Source organism: Erpetoichthys calabaricus, chromosome 12 (genome assembly GCF_900747795.2).
Source record: "Erpetoichthys calabaricus chromosome 12, fErpCal1.3, whole genome shotgun sequence".
Taxonomy (NCBI): domain Eukaryota; kingdom Metazoa; phylum Chordata; class Cladistia; order Polypteriformes; family Polypteridae; genus Erpetoichthys; species Erpetoichthys calabaricus.
The window spans coordinates 127,055,932-127,079,788 of NC_041405.2; the positions used below are offsets into that span (position 1 = coordinate 127,055,932).

Here is a 23,857-nt window from a genome sequence, read left to right on the forward strand (position 1 = left end):
TTACAATATGTATTCATATTCCTCCAGTTGTACATCCACCACTAGTAATTAAGTTTCTTATAATGAACTAAAGCCCTTGAATGTGTTATCTTTGTTAACTGAGGTTTTACTGTGTTAAACACTGAACAATAATACTTCGAAAACATTTACATTTTTCTCATACTTGGAATATTTTAGATATTAAAAAAAGTTTGCAAATTTGCACAAAAGCCTGAATCCATAAGTGGATGTGTGAGCAATCTTTGTGAAAGCTTTATTAGATTTTCTTAGAGCGGCTAGTTAAACAGATATTTGCAGACAAGAGTTAATTGCCAGAGATTCTCAGTGCTGTCTTTCAAATTTCTTTTTGTAATCTTCACTATGGCTTTTACTTAGTGCTGGGCGGTATACCGGTTCATACCGAAAACCGTTTTTTATTTTTTTTATGGTATGGATTTTTCTTATACCGCAACACCGGTTTAAATTGCCTAAATGACGTTCGGAACGTGGCGCAGCGAGAAACTGTTCAAGTGGGGACCTTTTTCACCGCTACACCGCTAAACACAGATTTGTTGCACTAGGGCTCTTTTTCACTGCTACACCACCAAATAGTGGGCAGTAGCATAGGTATGCCGCGCGGTGAAAATGGACAGAGAGACGAAAAAAAGCAGTCACATCTGTCGCCTGGAGATGCTTTAGTTTTAAAAGGTCAGATGTGTAAATGCTGTTTTGACTTTATTCTCGACATTTCCACTTTAATCTTGACGCTTATGATGAGAATATATTCTTTTGACTTTATTCTCGTAATTTGTCATTAAAGTAGAACATCGTAAACTAAACTTCATCATAAAATGAATATTTAATTTACTAGATTTTCTCAAACCCCGTCATAAGTTATATAGCACATTAAATGCTTTGTGTTAAGTGATTCGTTCAGAGATGGGCGCAACTCTGATTTTTAAAGTTCTGAACACTCCGTGGGCTAAGTTTATAACTAATTTTAATTTCACAAAGACGTTTATCTTGTGGTGATTGGTTATGTGGTTATGTGGTGAAAGAAAAAGGAAGGATAGGAACTGGGGTTTTGGTAGCCTACGTCAGATAGAGACAGCATGCATGCAATAAAGATAGCCCGCTCAGAAGAACATGCATTGAATTCTGTGTTCGTGTCTCCGACCAGCAGATCACAAACCCAACATTTACACAATATTTAAGTTAAACCTATGCGATAGCTATTCATACATCCAGTTTTTTGGAGCCTCGTCACACCTGCCATAAAGTTCTCTACACTGAACATACACCTGGGGACCCCTTACTGCGAGGGAGCAGCACTACCGCCTCACTACCGTGCATATGTAATACCTGCTTTAATGCATTTCATCATGAAAATGATATCAAGTATTTATCTTAGCATTCTAAATTTTCAGAAAGCAGGAATATCATGAAGTGAATGGATTCTGTATGGTGATCGCTTAAGAAGCGTAGTGATTAACCACTGGGTCGGGGAACATAACACAAAGCATTTAATGTGCTGCATTAATTTATGACTGGGTAAATTAAGTAATTGATTAAACACTGATTTTAGGAAGAAGTTTAGTTTACGACATTCTACTTTAAGGGTTAGGGTTACATAATTATGTACATAATTATGAAGTAAACTATGAGAATAAAGTGGAAATGTCGACTTTAATCTCAACATAAATGGCGAGAATAAAGTGGAAATGTTGACTTTGTTCTCGACATATAGTTTGTTTTTTTCTTCCCAGTATAGCTTAGCTTGAAGCAAGGTCCATATTAATGCAGTTTGCCTAAATGATGGTTCAGCTGGTAAAGATGTCATCACCAAGTTGCACTTGTTGTATTTTATTTTAATTTGGTGAATACTGTGTAACACACCTGGGCTTGAAGTCTTGAAGTAATAGTGCAACTATCAGTAATAATACTATTATATTATAATATTATAATAAATATTTACTATTTATTCCTTTTCTAAGACATATTTGGTGCAATACAATTTTTGACAAGCACTTCTGGATATTTTACTAAGTCTAAATGCCTCTTTGTATGGTTGAAAATATGTTGTCAAAATTATAGTTTGTTTTTGCAAAAGTTGTTCAATAAAAAGGTTCTACATTTTGACTGCATCTGTCATGCAGTGTGATACCTTCTCCATTAGTGCCACCCCCTTGAAAACTATCACTTTATGGGGCAATGCAAAACTGTATTAATACTTGTGTGCACATTAAAATGTTTTTTTTTGTACAATACTCTTGACAATGGAATAGGTTATTCTTAGCCAGTAATTGCAGTGGAAAAACAGTGGTTAACATCCACTCATGCATGGGGAAAAAAATACCGTCGGAATACCGTGAAACCGGGATAATTTAGAAAAATACCGTGATATAGAATTTTGGTCATACCGCCCACCCCTACTTTTACTACTTTATTGCTTAAGTCAACCAGTAGAGATGGGGGTCAAAAATTAGCAAACACTGTTTAGCGCTTTACTTATGGCATCTGGTAAAAGGCATGGTTGGATCATCTATACTAATAAAAGGCAAAGCCCTCACTCACTGACTCACTCATCACTAATTCTCCAGGTAGAAGGCTGAAACTTGGCAGGTTCATTCCTTACAGCTTACTTACAAAAGTTAAGCAGGTTTCATTTTGAAATTCTACGTGTAACGGTCATAACTGAATCCTACTTACGTACATATATACGTCCATAGCCTGCAGCTCAGTCACCGTGTGAGGCGGGGTTGCGTCCTGCATCCCCCGGCCTCACACGTAGTTGGCTGCCTGCCTATATTGCGTCTCCCATCCCCATGCCTCCCACGTAGTTGGCTGCCTGCCTATTTTACACGTTTGGTGACGATTTGAGTAGTGGACACTTTGATGTTTATGAATGTTTCAACACTCAAAAGCTGGATGCGAAGTTATCAATGAAACCAGTTGTATGCTTACAACGCTTGACAGATGCCGAATGTCACTTCAACAACACAAGTCCTGCAAATACTAACGTAATTGAAACAAACCATGAAACTCAAACCGATTATGACAGCAGCAATCCAAGCTGTGAGAAAACAGTAAAAAAGAGGTGTGTCAGACGTCGTGGTACATTTTCTGATGCAGCTAGATGGAAACAACTTTGTGACACTGCCGCCAAATACTCGCAGAAAAATCCACAAGTTAATAGACACGCTGTCTCTAAATATTCGCACGCAAATCCACAAGTTAATAGAGCTTCTGTTTCTAGGTATGATCCCAATAATAAAAAGCGGCTCATATGAAAACAACAGGTTTGGCTCAAAAAAGCCGATTGTGGATTTGCGTACAGCCACCGAAACTTTGTAACGGCACAAGACTTCAGGTCACGTGTCTGCAAAAGAGCCTAATTGAGGCAACTATTTTTACTGGCAGTGGCTTAGGGGAGAGAGTTTTTATTCCTCGCATCCCCGTTATACCCTCTGATCTCCCATTTCAATTCGAACGCCTCCAATTTCCACTAAGGCTCTGCTTCGCAATGACAATTAATAAGTCTCAGGGACAGACCCTACAAAAGGTTGGCATTGATTTGAGGCAAGATTGCTTTTCACATGGCCAACTGTACATTGCATGCTCAAGAGTAGCTCGGCGCACAGCTTGGTCATATTACAACCGGAGGGCCGGATGTGCAGCGGCGCTATTTAATGACACTTGCCTAACGCTTGACTTTATTGAAAAGAAACTGAATGTGCAGCTGCGCTATTTAATGACACTTGCCTAACGCTTGATTTTATTGAAAAGAAACTGAACGTGCAGCAGCACTATTTAATGACACTTGCCTAACGCCTAACTTTATTGAAAAGAAACTGAACGTGCAGCAGTGCTATTTAATGACACTTGCCTAATACTTGACTTGGGAAAAAAACTGAACGTGCAGCCGTGCTATTTAATGACACTTGCCTAACGCTTGACTTTATTGAAAAGAAACTGAATGTGCAGCGGCGCTATTTAATGACACTTGCCTAACTCATTTCAGAAACATTCTAAAGGGGAGAACTAAACAAAGCTCCTTGGACAGGTTTCTATTGAAACGCTCTGTGAATGAAAGTGAAGAAAGCATGGCAAAAAAGAAAAAAACTAGTGAAGAAGAAAATTAAGTTAAGCAAAAGTGAAGTGAAAGAAAAAAACATTACAATACGCTAATCGGCTTCACCAACATCTGTTTATTTCTTTAGATTCTCTTTTATGTATTAGGTTTTATTTTGTTTGTGTACAATATTTGTTCATTATAAATACATTTTTATTATGTTGAAAACATTTAACAAAGAATTGGGGTGGTTTTTTGGGGGCTGGCACAGATTAATCTCATTTCAATTAATTTCAATGGGGAAAATTGATTTGAGATGCGAGCATTTTGACTTACAAGCTCGATCACGGAACGAATTAACTTCGTATCTCAAGGTATCACTGTATAAGAAACATAATTATTGGTTATCTCACTTTTGTTTGCTACCTCATATGATTATGAATGACTATTGCAGATCTGTCCTGAATTGTAGAATGTAGCGTCATTCGGCTCCTTGCAGATCCGGCATTCCGGGTTACATTTCTGCTTCAGGTGGTTTATCTGTGTGGATTATACATATTTTCCAATATCTCTGTGGGAGTTTTGTCCACATTCCTAATGTCATGCCAGTTAAGGTATTTTGCAGTTTTAAATTGGCCCAGAGAGTGTGTGTAATGGACTGGTGTATTTTCCAGGGCCATTTCTGGTCTTGTGCTAGAAGGGTGGGGTCCACCTAACTGTGATCTTGAATTAGATTAAGTGGGTTTGCTTGAGATATTTTTTGGTATATTCTTCAAAACAGCAAAAACAAATAATGTGGCCATAGTCATCGGCTGGTTAAAAAAAACAATGTAACAATGTCACAATGAAATTGTTCCACCATCCTTCAAAATGCGTTAAGATATTATTGTGATTTGCATCTCAAAAGGGTGACAAGTGTGTATACCTCCATTAAATATAACTGGTTGCTGGGCACATTGTAAAAGGAAAAAAAATATGTACAAACATTGTTTTATTTAAGCTTTGATAAATATTTTATTTATAGTCACAACTGACTTTTGTACTGCACTAAAAAATTGCCACTAAATTTAAAATTACATTTATGTAAAAGTCAAAGCAAAAGTCTTAAAAAATAATCTCTTCATAAAATAAAAGGGCATCATGTTAGCTTAGAATAGAGTTTAATATTAGGAGCTGCTTTTCAAAAATTAAAAATAGGCTCTTTTTTGAAATTAGTTCAAATATCATATGAAAATATTATTTGATTGCATATGTTTTTTCCATTATTTTCTGCATATGATTTGTAAATGTTCTTTGAGTAATGTTTCTCATCAAAAACAAAACCCTGACTTACAGTATGCCTTCATATTTGAATCAAGTAAAATTTTCAATCTTATGCAAATTGTAAAATTATCATCGTAACTGGCAGTTTGTTTTGAACGTTAAAACAGACTGGTCTTTTTGATAATAGGCCATTCAACCTGATAAGCCTTTCAGTCTCATTCACCTAATTTCTGCAAAACAGCAAGTCAAATTTTCAAAGTGCCACTGTGTTCTCTATGTGAACACACATTTATAATGTTTATGTGAAATTATGCCTTATACAAGTTACCATCTGTATTCCCACATTCATGTTGAAGAATTTATTTTAAAGTAACAGCCAGGATCCACTTTACTAATTCCCCTCATACTTTTAAACATTTCAGTCTTGTCACGCATACTCTGCCCTCCCAAAATCATTTTAATTGCTCCTCTGAGGACTTTCTATTGTGCTGTTACAGTATGTCTTTTTATAACATGGAAATCAAAATTGCACATAGTACTCCAAATGAGGCTTCACAAGTTTATTATATAGCTTAATCTTAACCTCTCTTGATTTGGACTTCATGCCTGTTTATATATAACTAAATATCCTATTGGCTGTCTTAATTGCTTCTGTACACTGTATGGATGAAGAAAGTGAAGTGTCCACTACAGCTCCTAGCTCCTTCTCATATGGTGCACATTCATGTTTTAAACCACCCATTGTATATTCATATCTTACATTCTTACTTTCTGCAGGTAATACCTAAATTTATGTACATTAATTTTCATCTGTCATAAATATGCCCCATGCTGTATTACATCCTGGCCCCTCTGTAATGTTTGGTCTGATTCTTTATTATTTGCCATTCAGCTTAATTTTGTATGATCTGAGACTTAAAAAGGTTGCTTGCTATTTTATATTCCTACCAAGATCATTTATGTACATAAATATGAGCAGCAGCACTACCACTAATAACTTCAACTAATTCAGAATAAATTTCATGTTGAAGCAGATGTTGTACCTATCTACATACTGTACCTTGATTTCCCACATTTTTAAGTTTTTATACCTAACCTCTCAGGACGGAGCTTATCAAAAGACTTCTTAAAAACAAGTTAATTTATTATCCCCTCTTATCCTATACTTTTTAGCTTCCTTCGAAGAATTCCATTTGATAAGGAAAATGTTATCTCCCTTGTCTAATTAATTGTGGACCAGTCTGCCACATGATGCACTGTGTTTTTCTTGATGATTGCTTCTATTAATTTATATGCATGTTAAGTTTACTGGTCTATGGTTTGATCAATTACATTTTTATATATGTATATATATATATATATATATATATATATATATATTATACATATATATATATAAAATGTACTTGTTTTTTTTCCCCATTTTTCTATACTTTCTGCATTTGAAGTATTAAGCAAACCAGTTCTGGCATTCAGTAGCATAATTTAATCTCCCAGTGCTCATTATTGTACTGTATCATAAGATGTTACAAAGAAAGATTTGAATGTAAAAATTTGTTTGCTTTACCTGAGATCACATACTACACATTTCAGATCACATCCTGTTGCTTTGCTAAGTTGTGCCCCTATTTGAAGATATAATAACAAAAAGACTTTTCAAAAGTAAGGATTTATTTATAGGGTGATGATATACAATGAGACATATTCAGCACATAATATTCACATATGATCTGTTTTAAATAAAGACAGTTTAACAAAATAACTTTCACAAGAACATTAGATAGAGCCATCAGAAAACAATATTTTTGGCTCTGTTCAACACTAGTCCATCCAGGTGGTATTTGATAATAAAAAACAAATGATTTTCTGTATCGATCAGTCCAACAATCCATTTCTAAAAATTTGTAAAAACTAAGTTTATAGTTAATGGCAAACATTTCTATTACTACTTTATTACTTTCTCAGCTCATTTAACAAAAGAATGACTTGAAGGTGTAAGCCTCTTCTTACTGTAGATTTGATTGTAAATAAATGTTAAGCTTTAAGTAAGTGACCTCTAAGTTATTCAATTTTTTAATATTTTAGAGTTTTTCATCTGCTTCCTAATCAAAGAGGAGCAGACATTTCAAATGTTTCTTCATTCTTTTTTTTATGTTCTAGGGTTTGCCAAACGAAAAATGGAGAATTACATTTGTGAATGAGAAGTATGAATTGTGTGATACATACCCTACGATTCTTGTGGTGCCTTTTAAAGCAAGTGATGAGGATCTAAGAAGAGTTGCAGTATTCCGATCCCGTGGTAGAATACCGGCAAGTATTAACTTTAGTAAACTAAATGCACTTTGAGTAAAAGGAATATTCTTTTTAATAATCACCATATCTAAAGTTTCAGGTTTTATATCAATGAGTAAAGAGCTCCTCTGCCACTTATTTTATGCTGTTCACACACACTATACTCAAAGGTTAAATTGGTGTCGAATGTTTTAATTTTATACACCAGCACCGGTCAGGCGTGGTAGTCCCAAACGTGTTGTGAGGGTCTGCTGGGAACGTCTGGCAGAGCCCCCTGTCAGAAGTAGCTTCAACTCCCACCTCCGCAGAACTTCGACCACATCCCGAGGGAGGTGGGGGACATTGAGTCCGAATGGGCCATGTTCCGTGCCTCTATTGTTGAGGCAGCTGACTGGAGCTGTGGCCATAAGGTGGTCGGTGCCTGTCGTGGCGGCAATCCCCGAACCGTTGGTGGACACCGGCGGGTGAAGGATGCCGTCAAGCTGAAGAAGGAGTCCAACAGGACCCTTTTGTCCTGTGGGACCCTGGAGGCAGCTGATAGGTACCGGGCAGGCCAAGCGGAATGCGGCTTTGATGGTTGCTGAGGCAAAAACTCGGGCATGGGAGGAGTTTGGGGAGGCCATGGAGAACGACTTTCGGACGGCTTTGAGGAGATTCTGGTCCACCATCCGGCGTCTCAGGAAGGGGAAGCAGTGCAGTGTCAACACTGTATATGGTGGGGATGGTGCGCTGCTGACCTCGACTCGAGACGTTGTGGGTCGGTGGGGGGAGTACTTCGAAGACCTCCTCAATCCCATTAACATGCCTTCCAATGAGGAAGCAGAGCCTGAGAACTCGGAGGTGGGCTCCCCCCATCTCTGGGACTGAGGTCACCGAGGTGGTCAAAAAACTCCTTGGTGGCAGGGCCCCGGGGTGGATGAGATACGCCCGGAGTTCCTCAAGGCTCTGGATGTTGTAGGACTGTCTTGGTTGACACGCCTTTGCAACATCGCATGGACATCAGGGACAGTGCCTCTGGATTGGCAGACCGGGGTGGTAGTCCCCCTCTTTAAGAAGGGGGATCGGAGGGTGTGTTCCAACTACAGAGGGATTATACTCCTCAGCCTCCCTGGAAAAGTCTATTCAGGGGGTCCTGGAGAGGAGGGTCCGTCGGATAGTCGAGCCTCGGATTCAGGAGGAACAGTGTGGTTTTTCGTCCTGGTCGCGGAACAGTGGACCAGCTCTATCCCCTTAGCAGGGTCCTGGAGGGTGCATGGGAGTTTGCCCAACCAGTCTACATGTGTTTTGTGGACTTGGAAAAGGCATTCGACCGTGTCCCTCGGGGAATCCTGTGGGGGGTACTCCGAGAGTATGGGGGACCGGCCCCCCTGATAAGGGCTGTTCGGTCCCTGTACGATCGGTGCCAGAGCTTGGTCCGCATTGCCGGCAGTAAGTCGAACCCGTTTCCAGTGAGAGTTGGACTCCGCCAGGGCTGCCCTTTGTCACCGATTCTGTTCATAACTTTTATGGACAGAATTTCTAGGCGCAGCCAGGGTGTTGAGGGGGTCCGGTTTGGTGGGCTCAGGATTGGGTCACTGCTTTTTGCAGATGATGTTGTCCTGTTTGCTTCATCAGGCCGGGATCTTCAGCTCTCTCTGGATCGGTTCGCAGCTGAGTGTGAAGCGGCTGGGATGAGAATCAGCACCTCCAAATCCGAGACCATGGTCCTCAGCCGGAAAAGGGTGGAGTGCCCTCTCAGGGTTGGTAGTGAGATCCTGCCCCAAGTGGAGGAGTTCAAATATCTCGGGGTCTTGTTCACGAGTGAGGGAAGAATGGAGTGTGAGATCGACAGGCAGATCGGTGCGGCATCCGCAGTAATGCGGGCGCTGCATCGGTCTGTCGTGGTGAAAAAGGAGCTGAGCCGCAAGGCGAAGCTCTCAATTTACCAGTCGATCTATGTTCCTACCCTCACCTATGGTCATGAGCTATGGGTAGTGACCGAAAGAACGAGATCGCGAATACAAGCGGCTGAAATGAGTTTCCTCCGCAGGGTGTCTGGGCTTTCCCTTAAAGATAGGGTGAGAAGCTCAGTCATCCGGGAGGGGCTCAGAGTAGAGCCGCTGCTCCTCCGCATCGAGAGGAGTCAGATGAGGTGGCTCGGGCATCTGATCAGGATGCCTCCTGGACGCCTCCCTGGTGAGGTGTTCCGGGCACGTCTAACCGGGAGGAGGCCCCGGGGAAGACCCAGGACACGTTGGAGGGACTATGTCTCTCGACTGGCCTGGGAACGCCTTGGGATTCTCCAGGAAGAGCTAGAAGAAGTGGCCGGGGAGAGGGAAGTCTGGGCATCTCTGCTCAAGCTGCTGCCCCCACGACCCGACCTCGGATAAGCGGGAGACGATGGATGGATGGACGGTCACCAGCACCAGAAGTTAAAACTATTAATAAAGAAATGATTTCAGTCACGGGTGCTGCCACATGCAGTCCAACGGAGAAGGAAAACCTTCTGTTTTTATTTTATAGTAGGAGGAACAGTCAGGGTTACTCATCCAACCTCCTCATCTGTAGAGAAATGCAGTGGTGATCAATGATTTATTATCTTTGGTCCTGCATATTACATCAGTAAGTAAAAGACAAGGTAACCCCAAGGTGACTGAGAACTAAACGTTTTTTTCAGTCCGAAAACATAAATAGAGCATACTGAAAAGGCACATTTCTACAGCTTGACAGGAATACTTTATTGAGAAGAATGCTAGGAATTATTTTGTTAGAGTTAAGAAAATAGTTTAGTTTTATAGTTTGCATTTTAGTTTTTTCCACATTTGAATAAAAAATTATTATTATTATGGTGTGTTTACCATTTTAAAATAAATAAAACTTGTTAGCCAGATTTTTATTACAGCAAAATATTATTACTGTACTTTAAACATTTTCACATTACTTGGTTTTAACAAACAGCAAAAAGTGAAAACAATTTTCATTGTATTACAGAGAAACTAAAGATATTTTTTACTTCATCTTAAGGCATAGAAATGAGCAAGTAGAAGCTTTCATTCATTATTTTTCTTCATTGAAATACAAGGGAAAGTACTGTTTAAACCTAAAATGAAACTTATTTTCTATTGCCAGAAGAAAATGCTTGGAATATCATTTTATTTACAGAAAACAGAGAGGCTACATAAAATTTTACCAAATATCCAGATGCACCTTATACAGTAGTTGGTCATAAAATTAGAATATCATGACAAAGTTAATTTATTTCAGTAATTCCACACAAAAAGTGAAACTTGTATATTAGATTCATTCATTACACACAGACTGATGTATTTCAAATGTTTATTTCTTTTAATGTTGATGATTATAACTGACAACTAATGAAAGTCCCAAATTCAGTACGGGCAATCCTAGCACCTAGAAACGAGGAAGACAAATGAATTTATGCCAAAAATGTTGATCAGTAAGAAGGCAAAATGGTTAAATGCATATCAATAGACTATGCTGAAACAGATGGTGGTGATCGTGTGGAAGACAACAACTTACAATATCACGAAGATTATCTACAACCGTTAACACTGTACGGTCTTCCACCGCACAGATTACTGTAGAAAGAAAGGTGTATCCAAGAAAGGTAATGTAGTACATCTCCTGCGGATAACATTAGACACCAAAGGAAATCTTGATATGCCATTTGTATTAAAACGTTAACAGTTTCCTGTTAGAATAGCTTTTGCAAAGACAATTAACAAATCTCAGAACTAAACATTCGAAAAAGTCATTTTATTTAATAGAGAGAAAGAAACGAAATGCAATCACGGGCAGTTATATGTCACATGGATGCAAATGTAACACTTCACATGAAAATTAAACTTTGTTTAAATTGTACATTCACATCCCTATACGCGAGCGGCAAAACCACAAAGAGGCTAGCGCGTAGCACTGGCCAGGGGGTTGACGAGCGACGCGAGCAAGGGGCAAAGCCCCTTAGTATATAAAAGATGGAAAAAATATCATGACACAATAAGAACTGTTTTACTATTTTTCCACTGTCTTATATTAGCACTGTTGGCGGAGAGAGTGTCGACCTTGTCGAGAGGTTTACTTACCTTGGCAGTTACATTCATGTCTCTGGTCACTCTTCCTATGAAGTTAGTAGACGGATTGGGAGAGCATGGGGGGGTCATGAGGTCGCTGGAAAGGGGTGTGTGGCACTCCCGATATCTATGCAAAACGATGAAGGTCCAAGTCTTTAGAGTCCTGGTGCTTCCTATCTTGCTATATGGTTGCGAGGCATAGACGCTATCCAGTGACCTGAGACGAAAACTGGACTCCTTTGGTACTGTGTTTCTCCGGAAAATCCTTGGCTACTGTTGGTTTGACTTTGTGTCGAATTAGCATTGCTAATGGAGTCCTGAATGAGGCACATTACCTGCATTGTGAGGGAGCGTCAGTTACAGCACTACGGCCATGTGGTGCGTTTCCCCGAGGGTGATCCGGCTCGTAAGATCCTCATTGTCGGGGACCTGAGTGGCTGGACTAGGCCAAGGGGTCGCCCACGTAACACCTGACTGAGGCAGATAGAGGGTCATTTCCAGAAGGTCGGACTGGACCGTGTGTCTGCCTGGGGGGTTGCCAACCGGGATCCCGAGTTGTTTCGTTGTGTAGTGGGTGCGGCAACACACTGTACCAGTGCATGCTCCCCAACTTGACTTGAATATTAGTACTATTAATAATTCTCATACCTCTAGAGTAAATTGAAATTCTTACTTTCTTGTGTGACCAGTGTGCAGCATGTTGCCACTCTCAGGCGCCATGATAAACAAGAATATATTAGAATACATAACTATTTTAATTAATAGAAACCCAAATCATCTTACCAGATGTACTTATTAGTCCTATGTCTATGCTTAAACCTGGACAACTTAGAAAGGAAAAAAAAATCCTAATATCCGTACATATTTCAAATAAGGCTACAGTCATCATTGATAAATGCTGTGTCGTCTTCTGCTCGCTTCTGCTTCTTGGTCAGATGAGAGTGATGCCAAAATCAAACGGCAACTAAAATGTTTGTTGGTAGTGCTTGGCAAAAAATCTCAATAGGAGAAACTGTCACTTCACTGATGTGAGTGGATCAGAAGCTTAATGAATGTATTGTATACAAATGATTACTAAACAAATACAGTTTTGTTCTAATATGATTTATTCTAATTTGCCTTATTTCTAATAATTATATGAAAATTGAAGCAGGAAAAAGTAGTACTACAGTAATCCCTCACTTATCGCGGGAGATAGGTTCCAAGGCCGACCGCGATAACTGAATTTCCGCAAAGTAGGGACACCATATTTATTTAATTACTTAACGTGTATTTGGACGTTTTTAAACCCTCCCTGTATTGTTTACAACCCACCCTTTACTCTATTAATAACAGGGACAACTGCTAAGCAATATGAAATCGGTAGATAAGTTTACACTTACTGTATAGCGAAGTACACATAGCTATATATAACGTGATGATGGTGATGAATATGCTGCGCAGTAAAAATGATGACGATGAAGGTGATAATCCCCTGAATGCAGTAGCAAGAGCACGTTAATGCTGAATGAATGAGATGAGACTTCCTGGTTAATTCAGCACTCCGTCGCTGAGCCAATCAGCAGCACACAGGAACTTAACTGCGTGCTCTGATTGGGTAGCTTCTCAGCCATCCGCCAATAGCATCTCTTGTATGAAATCAACTGGGCAAACCAACTGAGGAAGCAAATACCAGAAGTAAAAAGACCCATTGTCCGCAGAAACCCGCGAAGCAGCGAAAAATCCGCGTTATATATTTAGATATGCTTACATATAAAATCCGCGAAGTTGTGAATCCGTGAAAAGTGAACCGCGAAGTAGTGAGGGATTACTGTATTGCAAAAGATTAAAACATTTATAGAGAAAATTCTCAGAAGTAAAGCAAGAAATTCTTTAATATTGCCTTATTTTCATACATGTTTAAATATACCCCCAAAAACCTGTTTTGATATCTATATCTAAATACTTGCTAGAGGATACTACATATCATTATTGAAAGTTGTACCAGACACCCTGGTAATGTGTTAAATGAAAATATATGACTGAATCATGAATAAGTCTCAAGTACGGCTTTGTAACAGATTACCCCACAAATTTTAAGTTTTTTTTTTTGTTTTTATGATGTAACCAGGTTTAGCTTTGATTGAAGATAAAAAAAAGTTTACATCAGTCACTTTTCTATATTTTAGATAGAATAGAATTATTAAAAAAAAAAATACCAATACTGTGCTTTAGTAATCTTACCTCAGTTCATATGTGTGCTTGGTAAAAGATAGTTTTACTTTTGAATTAGAGTTTGACATTCAAAATAGACCAGCTGATGTGAGTGATGTAAGATATCCTATATAATGAGTGTATAGCATTTGTAAAATATATGGAGTAATAAAGTTGCCAGATGGCTGCTAGCATCGCACATGTTAAGTGCTTAAGCCTGACACACAGCTTGAAAAATGTATTATATTTTATGGTGATTAAAGCAGAAATTAATTTAAATGTCAAACGTCTTGCAAATATCTCTTAAATACTACTTTAGGGGCCTGCTGTTGAACATATTTGAAGAGTAAAATAAGATTGACGTGCTACAATTGAGAATGATTTACTGTAACCATTCAACTAATGTTAATGTTAATTTTATTTGTAATATACCTGTTAAATCTTCAAACAGAGAAATAAATCACTGGTATTAACTTGAATAATTTAATTACTAGCAACTAATAACAGAAATGTGCTTTTTAAAATTTGCATGCAGAGTTTTTACATTTTGCAATGTTTAGTCTTGCACAAATGTCAAAGTTTTGTCAGTTTTTAATTAGTTTTAAATGTCTTAAATGAATCCTGAAAAAAGTAGATTTCAAAGGATGGTGTTTGTTTTTTAAACGATATTTTTGAGGACTTTGGACCTTATAAAAGTTTTGTCTTCTTTCTGGATTGCATAAGTTGTTTTAGTTGATAAATTTAAGGAAAGATCACATACCCAAGAAAAGTAAATAAATAAACAGAAATAATATAACCTACTATGACATACTGAACCATGTTCAGTCTTGTGGGTGGTGGAGCATATCCCTACAGTATTGTACCTCATTGTATGGTCTACTTATGCACTCCCAACAGTACTCATACTCTCATGGAACCAATTTAGAAACACCTAATAATGGGACACATACTGTACACTTTGGGGAATTTGGTAAGACAGTTAGTTAAAATTAATTTGTCAGCAGATATCTTTAAAAAATGATTATCTCGATGAGGATAATTGTGTTGCTATGGCCTCCTGTCTATACACTCTTGAAGTCACATAGAGTATCTAAAGTAATATTTAAATGAAGAAAATTATAGATGGTGATAATTCCTAATTAGGAAGAATATTAAAATAATACTAATAATAAAGAAAAGGAAGCTGTATTACACCACCTGTCAAAGCTGACTGTTAGATCACAGAAGACACTTACTAGGGAAGCCGCTGAAGTTAAATAAATAATAATCACCCACAGGGCTTAGTGAATAAAAGTAAAGTTATATCTATCAGTAGGTTAGGGTGTTATAATTGAATGTTGTCAGTAAGTATGACTTTTTGTGATTAGGGTGTAGGTGGGTGAATTGTAAATACTGTATTACATGTTTGCTGTTGTAGGCAAAACCAAGAGGGGCAGTGAACATAGCTTCTTTAAACTACCAAGGACTATTCTCTCTAAGCTTATCTAATTCGTTCTCGGTCTGGTGAGGTGAATTTTGTGTCAAAATTACTCTGGTTTTTTTATTGTCTTTTTGGGAGTGTTTCCTTGTTAGTTAGCACAAATGTCAGAGAAATATGTTTGCAAAAGCAGAGGCAGACTGTTAGATTTGCTGAGTCACACAGTAAGTCACCAGTAAAATAAGAACTCCCAAGCCATTGACTTAAATTCCAACTATATGCCTAGTATATCCTGCTCCCTGTATATATAAACAAATGGGGAGAAAACAATTTGATTCCTGAATGTGTATTTGTTTCATTTGGGGTTGGAATTGAGACCTGGTATGTTGTCATCAGTAATCGAAAAATGATTTTGATGGAATTCATTTATTTTTTGTGGATCATGCAATTTAGTTGGCACAGTGGGGCTACACATTAAACGAACAAACTTTCTATTCACTATTTTAAATATTTTTTTTCTGTATTATTTTGCCTTTTCTCTTGCAAGTCCAAGCCATTTTATTTTCTTTTTAGTTTATTTTTTGCATAGTACTGTTTATACAAACACAGTGCTGCGATAAATTCTGTCATCACATGTGAACACAATTCCTTAATCCTTGTGTCCTCGTGTGAATACAACATTATCAATTGCACGTTGGACAATGACTGACTGACATAGCTATCCAGTTCATAAATGGGATACTTGGTAGTCCTTGTCCAGGAAAATCGTAAATAGGATAGGAAACAAATATGTACTCTTACCTGCATCAGGCTTTATGTAAGACCATGTTTACTGTATGAATACAACTTTCACTCCACAATTACAGGAATTCAGTAGCCTCAATCTTTTTGATTACCACTACACAAGAAAAAGATTGTTGGAAAACCACCCTTTATTGTATTCATAGAGCAGTCCAGTGTTGACCGGTTTGCCAAGATGACTGAGTTAACACTCATATATTTTAGAAATTCCCCAAATGACAGATACATTAATTTATTTTGTTGTAATATTGTTTTATAGATCCTCTCTTGGATTCATCCTGAGAATCAAGCTGTAATTATGAGGTGCAGTCAGCCTTTGGTGGGAATGAGTGGGAAGCGCAATAAAGATGATGAGAAGTACCTAGATGTTATTAGAGAAGCAAATGGGCAAACTGCAAAGCTAATTATTTATGATGCCAGGCCAAACGTTAATGCAGTAGCCAACAAGGTAAGCAGAACATTTCTATTGTTACAGTGATTTGATGTCTGAATTCTTACTGTTTGAGGAAACACAGTTCTTCATAATGCTCAAAGTAATTAAAACTCTTCAAGCTATTAGAACTCTATCTTTGTCAGTATGTCTACCATGTAGTCCTCGTTACTACAGTTAGGATGCATGACGTACTATGTTGTCCCATTCATGTTGTTTATAGGCACAGATTGAGCATAAACTTTCTGAAGCAAGTTACCTGTAATATTATATACCAGAAGCAATATCGGTTTGTGACCTCATGAAATACATAACATTATGATTCTGAACTAGTATGCTAATATGTTTCTGTATGAAGTATGCGTTTTTGTCATGTTCAGGGGGTTTCTTCCAGGGTCATGTTTCCTTACTGATTATTTACATTAGTTAATTTTAGTGGCTGACTTACACTCATGTCTGTTTTTGTGTTATTGGATTAGACTAGAAGCCCATTTGTCTGTGATCATTTCTGCCAAGTCAGGCTCCAGAGTTCCATGACACACACGTGTTTAAGTAAGACATATTTACAGTAATAGTGAACATATTGATTTCTGACATAAACATGTTTATTTAATCTTAATGTGCAACAGCTGCTACAAAATGCTTTTGAATGTTGCAGATTAGAATATTTGTTCATTATGTTTTAATTTTTTTTATTTTGGTTTTTCTCAATTTTTCCTCTTAACTCTCATTTCAAAGCTAGCTGTATGCTGGTGTATGACAGCTCTGTCTAGTTTTCTACTTTAGTGAACATTTGCTATATAGCTTTTAATGTTGATATCCCTGTGATTTCTCAGTTTTTGCCCACCGTAATCTATCGTCTATGGGGGAGGAGTGAAAGCTTAAGATTCATCAAAAGTTTCAGTCTCTGGTTTTCGATGGATCTCAACGTTTCAGGGTCTCCCCGATGCCAAAAACATCGATCTCGAAGATGTGTGTATGTGTCACAGTTTCTTGAAGATCAACTAGAGCTATAACAGCTGGATGGAAAAATTCCAAACTCGAAATTTAAGCCTACTATGGGATGATGATGTATTGATTAGTTTTTGAGCCAAATCGCGCAAAGAAAAAGAGGCAATCTAGAGTAATCATCAAATACCACAATTCTGCAATTAATCAGGGAGCTCAGCATCAGAGCGGTAAATAATTACTGAAATGTTATAGAATAGTTTGGGTAACTTGGTTCCTAGGGTGCAAAGCCCACTGACACTGACGTACGAATTTTTTTTTTTTTTAATTGGGTTACAGATGATTTATTTGGAAATGCTGTAATGCAGATCTTATGTATTCTACATATATAACAACTTTGAATCAATTCAGTCTATTGGACAAATACTCCATGTGCATTAGAGTCGTTTTTCCAGTACCTGCTGTATATGGTATTGCTCCATAAATATAAGGAAGTGTACATTTTAGAGTAGCTTCTCCATGTTGAAGATAGACAACATGTTTCAAAAACTCCATCATTTGTTTAGTCAAGAACATACAAAATATTTCCAAATCAGTGTTTTACATTGGAAGACATTCTGGCAATTATGTCTTTATTTGCACAAAATTTCAAAACAGTATAAGCAGCCAAACTTCTCAAAAGCAGTTTGATCGATTTAGCAATATTTATTATTAGGACACCTTGCATAGTAATGCAGCCCTGTAGGTATCAAGCAAAAAAAAAAAATCCATTTGAACGAAATTATTATTAATTCGTTCACAGATTATTATTGTTTTTACCCTTTTCAGTCCAGTTTTTATTATAGAGCCCTGTATGGTTTTCCTGGCATACAGCTCAGTGAACTATAAGTGAACTATAAAGTGTGTGCCAAAATCGGCGAACCAGAAAAAGAACTAGTTGGAAGACAGTCATGGTTGAAATTGTTCTTTTGAGGAGTCCTGAAACAAGTTTCAAATGCAGGAGAAGTTACGAGAATTGATTTATGGAATTTTCTCTGAGAATGTGATATTCTGGAGTCAGTGGTGGAAATGTTAATAGAAGAAAAGGTAAGTTTAAAATCTAGTTGATAATGGCACTGAATATGGATGGGTATCGAAAACCAGTATTGAATTGGTACTGGTTCTAGACAGGTAGTTAGCAACATGTCAATAAGCTCCTGAAAAAATGATAATTCATTCTAACATTAGCAGCATTTTTAAATTCCTAACTGTCCCCTAATCATGACTGCACTGCAGATGTCAGGCGATCACGTTTCAGGCTCATGGCTACATGTATAGCAAAGAGTAATTTGTCTTGCAATTATTTTTTTTTTGTTTTAGTTATGAACATCCACAAAATGAATTGTTGTTAATAGTTAGTAGCATACTGATTGTATTGTAATGATCCAGCTGGAGATTCAGAGGGACATGTGATTGTACAGCTACTGAGCACTGCGCTTTCAGAAGGCGCAGTGCAATATGCAAATGAAACACCTCAGCAGTATCAGGAGGTCCCGTTAAAAGGGTGGAAGGAGAGCGAGAGACTTGATGGAGGGTGGAAAGTTCTGGAACAGCATGTGTGTGCTGTCTCGGCATGTGTAGGGACAAGAAGGAAACAGCACAAAATGAATGAGCAAGTACTGTAGAAGGAAATGAGCGAAAGAGCACCGTGCTTCAGGCTGTAATACTGAAGTGGAATACGAGCAGTGTAAAAGAGTTAAACGAGTCCGATTTATGATTAGAAAGTTGAGACATCTCCTAAGGTTAGAACAGTGTGAGTTCAGATGGAAGGGAATTAACAAAGACACTTTGAGCAGCTGTTCAAAACTGATCTTATGGCTAGGTTGTTAGATATCTCTGGGTCCACGGTTCTTGAGGTTAATCCTCCAATTAGCTGTGAACGATGCAGTTTCGCTGAGTTTGCACAGGTGGTGAACCAGCTGAGGGAAGGGAAGGCTGTAGGGATCTGGGGTGAACTTCTCCAGGCTTGGTGGTAAGGCTGTCCTCCTGGCATTGCAAGCAATCTTTGCTTCCGTTTCGGAGACTGGTGTCATCCCAACTGACTGGAAAATGAGACTTGTCGTCCCTATCTGGAAAGGGAAGGGTGATTGCCTGAATTGCAGCAACTACAGGGGGATAACACTGTTCTTAATGCCGGGTAAGGTTCTTGCTAGTGTTGTCTTCAATAGGATCTGTGATCACTTGGTCACCTGCCCGCAACCAGAGCAGTCTGGTTTTATGATCTATGTTAATAATTGCTATTCATTCCAGAAAAATGTGACATTCTATTCTGACACTGAAGGTACAAGCTGGCGTATCCATATTACTAACCGAGAATGGTAAACCGGATGGTATGGACTCAGGTTTACTAACTAAACCGGATGGCATGGACGCAGGTACACGGCAATGGGACCATGAGACGTACTACGCAGGCGCGTACAGCGCACATCTCATAAACCACAATCGAAGTCGTATCCACCGCGAACGAAGGACTCACGGCCCAAAAACGAAACAGCTCAACGGACGTGAATGAGAAATGAAGCAATAAGGCGCCCATTGGTAACGACTACCGACACAGCCACGCCAAAAAGAGGATTCTGTGCTGCAGCCCGGATTCAAACGGAAGAGGCTACAGCGGCCCCACAGGTCCACAAAGATGGTACGAAAGGCGCAGGCGTCACCGCCATATTGTGGGTGGCACTACTACGGAAGGCGCAGGCGTCGCCGCCATATTGTGCATGGCACTATCTGTGGAGTGAAGTGAGGAGTAATGTGCTGCTTGGAATCGTACAAACCGCTGAACGCTTTACACCAAATTCAAACACAATACAGCTCAACGATACAAACACGAGCTCACCTGGATAAGATCAATGAACGCAGGCGCCTACAACACGCGTCTGAAACTGCAGAAGCACAGCAGACACGGGTTCAAAATGAATGAGCTCGACTGACGGATATACAAACACGCGCCCGGCTGGATAAAATCAATGTACGCAGGCGCCTACAATGCGCGTCTGAAATGCCGCAAGCAAAGCGGGCACGGCTCCAAGACAAACGAGCTCATCATATAAGAGCTCACCCATCAAAAGACACTCAGTCATGTGGTACACACAGATCATGTGCTCTCAGCACATATAAAGCGTATAAGGACAATACGGAGAATAGAGACCCAAAGGCGTTGCAGAGAAAAAAAGGCAGATAAAATATTATGAAAGCAGTGGAATTCGAAAGGCTCCAACAAACGATGGCGCGATACACATGCAGAGAAAGGTACAGAATATGAAAGCAGTTAGATCCACAAGTATTGTAGCATCCCAGCCAGGTTCAGGGCTTTTTGGTTTTAAGTGACTGTTAGGTCCGATTGAGGGAGGATGGAGTTCAGCACGGAAGACTGATAGCGGGGTATTGATTGATGCGGTAAGGGGGGGGGTGTTGGAGAGGGTGCTAGAAAGTTGTGTTTGGAGTTAGGAAGTCGGCGATTGTTCAAGTAAAACTTTTGTGACATTTTATCATATCAGTCGCTACAGTATCAAAGAACAGATAGAAAAGATCGCATTACCGCAAACAAAAGGTGATTAATCATCAGAAACAGGGGTAATTGAAAACAGCAGGACAAATCGAGGTTCGAAATAAAAGGTAAAGAGTAAACAACAAAGTCTTTTCGCATTTGCATCATTCAAAGCACAAAACGTGGATTTACACAATAATGGACCATACGCTATGAGAATCTGTAGTCCCAGAACAGTTAAAACAACAAGAAGTTAAATTTCAAAGAATACACAATTCGGTCAGGTGTATATTGATGATCACAGAGAAGCGATGCAAATTTTACCCAACGCCGGGGGTAGGCGAGCGAAGCGAGCAGGGGGCGGAGCCCCCTTGTTACTGCTGACAAACACACCCCACTTTCAGAAAGTATTGGAGATTTAAATAATTTTTATATATAAAAGGTTTTATTTAATACAGGTCACAGTACTTTTTGCTTATCAATACAACCACACTGCAACCAAGCAAAGCAGCACAGAAAAAAGAGGGCATTACTAACAGCTCTCCAGTGAACTTCACTGCACTGTTTGATTTAGTGCAGTTGCATTAAGGCACAGTTATTACAAATCTGTACTTGCTTCTGTGCCTTTCTCCCCTCTTTCTATATCTCTTTATTATAAAAAAAAAATCTTGGAAGGGAGGTGAGACATGATTTTCTCGGAAGACAATTTGACATCCTGCAAGAGATACTTTAATATCCCGTGAGACAAGGCAGTGAGACAACATTTAAAACAAGTTCACGGACATCTAACCTAGCAGTTGTTGGAATGCTTTTGGCAGAGACACTTGCTCTTAAAACAACGAGAAAGCAACAAGCAGAACATGCAGCAAGCCAGCAGATGATCCGAGTGCTTCTCCTGAGCGTGCGTTCAGCCCCCCAAATCCCAACTCACTTTACAACGCGAGCGGCAGAGACGCGAAGTGGCAAAAGGACAGCTGCTGTACAGGCTTTTAAATGATCGACGTGCAGTGCAACAAACATAACAGGCAGCTCGCCAGCAGCAGCAGCAAGACAACATGATCCGACAGCATCTCCTTAGCGTGTTCAGCCGCCCCTACTTCACAACGCGAGCAGCGTTACGTCCTGCGAGAAAGAGATTTAACCACACCCAGGGCCGGAAATTAAAGACAATTATTGTTTTTACAAAAGTTTTAAAGTTAAAGTGAAAATAATGCATATGTAACAATTCCCATGAGAATAACAATCTCTTTAAATTGTATATCTGGTAAACCAAACTCGGGGTTGGGTGAGCGAAGCCCCCTAGTCATATATATCATGATCTAAGATAAATAAAAGATACAGAAGGAGCATCTTTGGGCTGAGAAATGTTGCTACTTTATATAAGTGGATAGGAGTTATTACCGTTATTTTAAATCTTATTTTATTTATTTTGTATTAATCAATTTGATTTATTATTTAATAGGCATAGGAGAGAAGGTGATTGCTTTTTTTTAATACTTGTTTCTGGAAAGATGTGCTACTCTATTTTTTTGTTAAGAATATATTATAAAGTCAGAATATTTTTATTGTGCGAGACTATTGATATTGTAAATAGTTTTTCCTGACAATAATGTATTTTAAAAAGTTCTATATGTTTAATAGTTCTATAATGTTTAAGCTTAGCTTATGGTAGTGAAGCAGCACTACATGAACAGGAAACTAACTTATTTTTGAAAAAGGTTATATTAAAATAACTTGAATCTCTTCACATTGTGTCATGTCTTTATTTTATGCTCTATATTATGGAGGGTAGTATCAATAAAGAGTATAGATAAGTATATGTTGATAAGCAGTATCAATATTGATAAAATCCTAAAGATACTCTGAACAGCGTGGAATAGACTGAAACCTATTGGCTGGCTGTACTCTTTCGATTCCAGTTCACTAAACTGCATACCAGGAACAATAAATAGCCAGTGAATTAAGAGTCAGGGAAAAAATAATCGGCTTGAATGAATTACAATATGTATGTGTGTGTATATATAATATATATACATATACAGTTAGGTCCATAAATATTTGGACAGAGACAACTTTTTTCTAATTTTGGTTCTGTACATTACCACAATGAATTTTAAATGAAACAACTCAGATGTAGTTGAAGTGCAGACTTTCAGCTTTAATTCAGTGGGGTGAACAAAACAATTGCATAAAAATGTGAGGCAACTAAAGCATTTTTTTAACACAATCCCTTCATTTCAGGGTCTCAAAAGTAATTGGACAATTGACTCCAAGGCTATTTCATAGGCAGGTGTGGGCAAGTCCATCGTTATGTCATTATCAATTATGCAGATAAAAGGCCTGGAGTTGATTTGAGGTGTGGTGCTTGCATGTGGAAGATTTTGCTGTGAACAGACAACATGCGGTCAAAGGAGCTCTCCATGCAGATGAAAGAAGCCATCCTTAAGCTGCGAAAACAGAAAAAACCCATCTGAGAAATTGCTACAATATTACGAGTGGCATGTATGTATGTGTGTGTTGGAGGTATGGGCTTTTTGGCTGCAACTCTTCCATGAAGACCACTTCTGGCCAGACTTCTCCGGACAGTAGATGGGTGTACCTGGGTCCCACTGGTTTCTGCCAGTTCTGAGCTGATGGAACTGCTGGACATCTTCCGATTTCGAAGGGTGGTAAGCTTGATATGTCTTTCATCTGCTGCACTAAGTTTCCTTGGCCGACCACTGCGTCTACGATCCTCAACGTTGCCCATTTCTTTGTGCTTCTTCAAAAGAGCTTGAACAGCACATCTTGAAACCCCAGTCTGCTTTGAAATCTTTGTCTGGGAGAGACCTTGCTGATGCAGTATAACTACCTTGTGTCTTGTTGC

The 23,857-nt window shown here is 38.7% G+C and overlaps 1 protein-coding gene across 1 annotated transcript in view; it reads left to right on the forward strand.

Moving 5' to 3' along the window:
• Nucleotides 1–23,857, forward strand: part of mtm1 (myotubularin 1) — a 93,684-nt gene that overhangs the window by 51,418 nt on the left and 18,409 nt on the right. Inside the window, 2 exon segments of the mRNA XM_028816119.2 lie at nucleotides 7,475–7,624; nucleotides 16,347–16,535. Of these exon segments, the coding sequence (XP_028671952.1) occupies nucleotides 7,475–7,624; nucleotides 16,347–16,535 (339 nt within the window).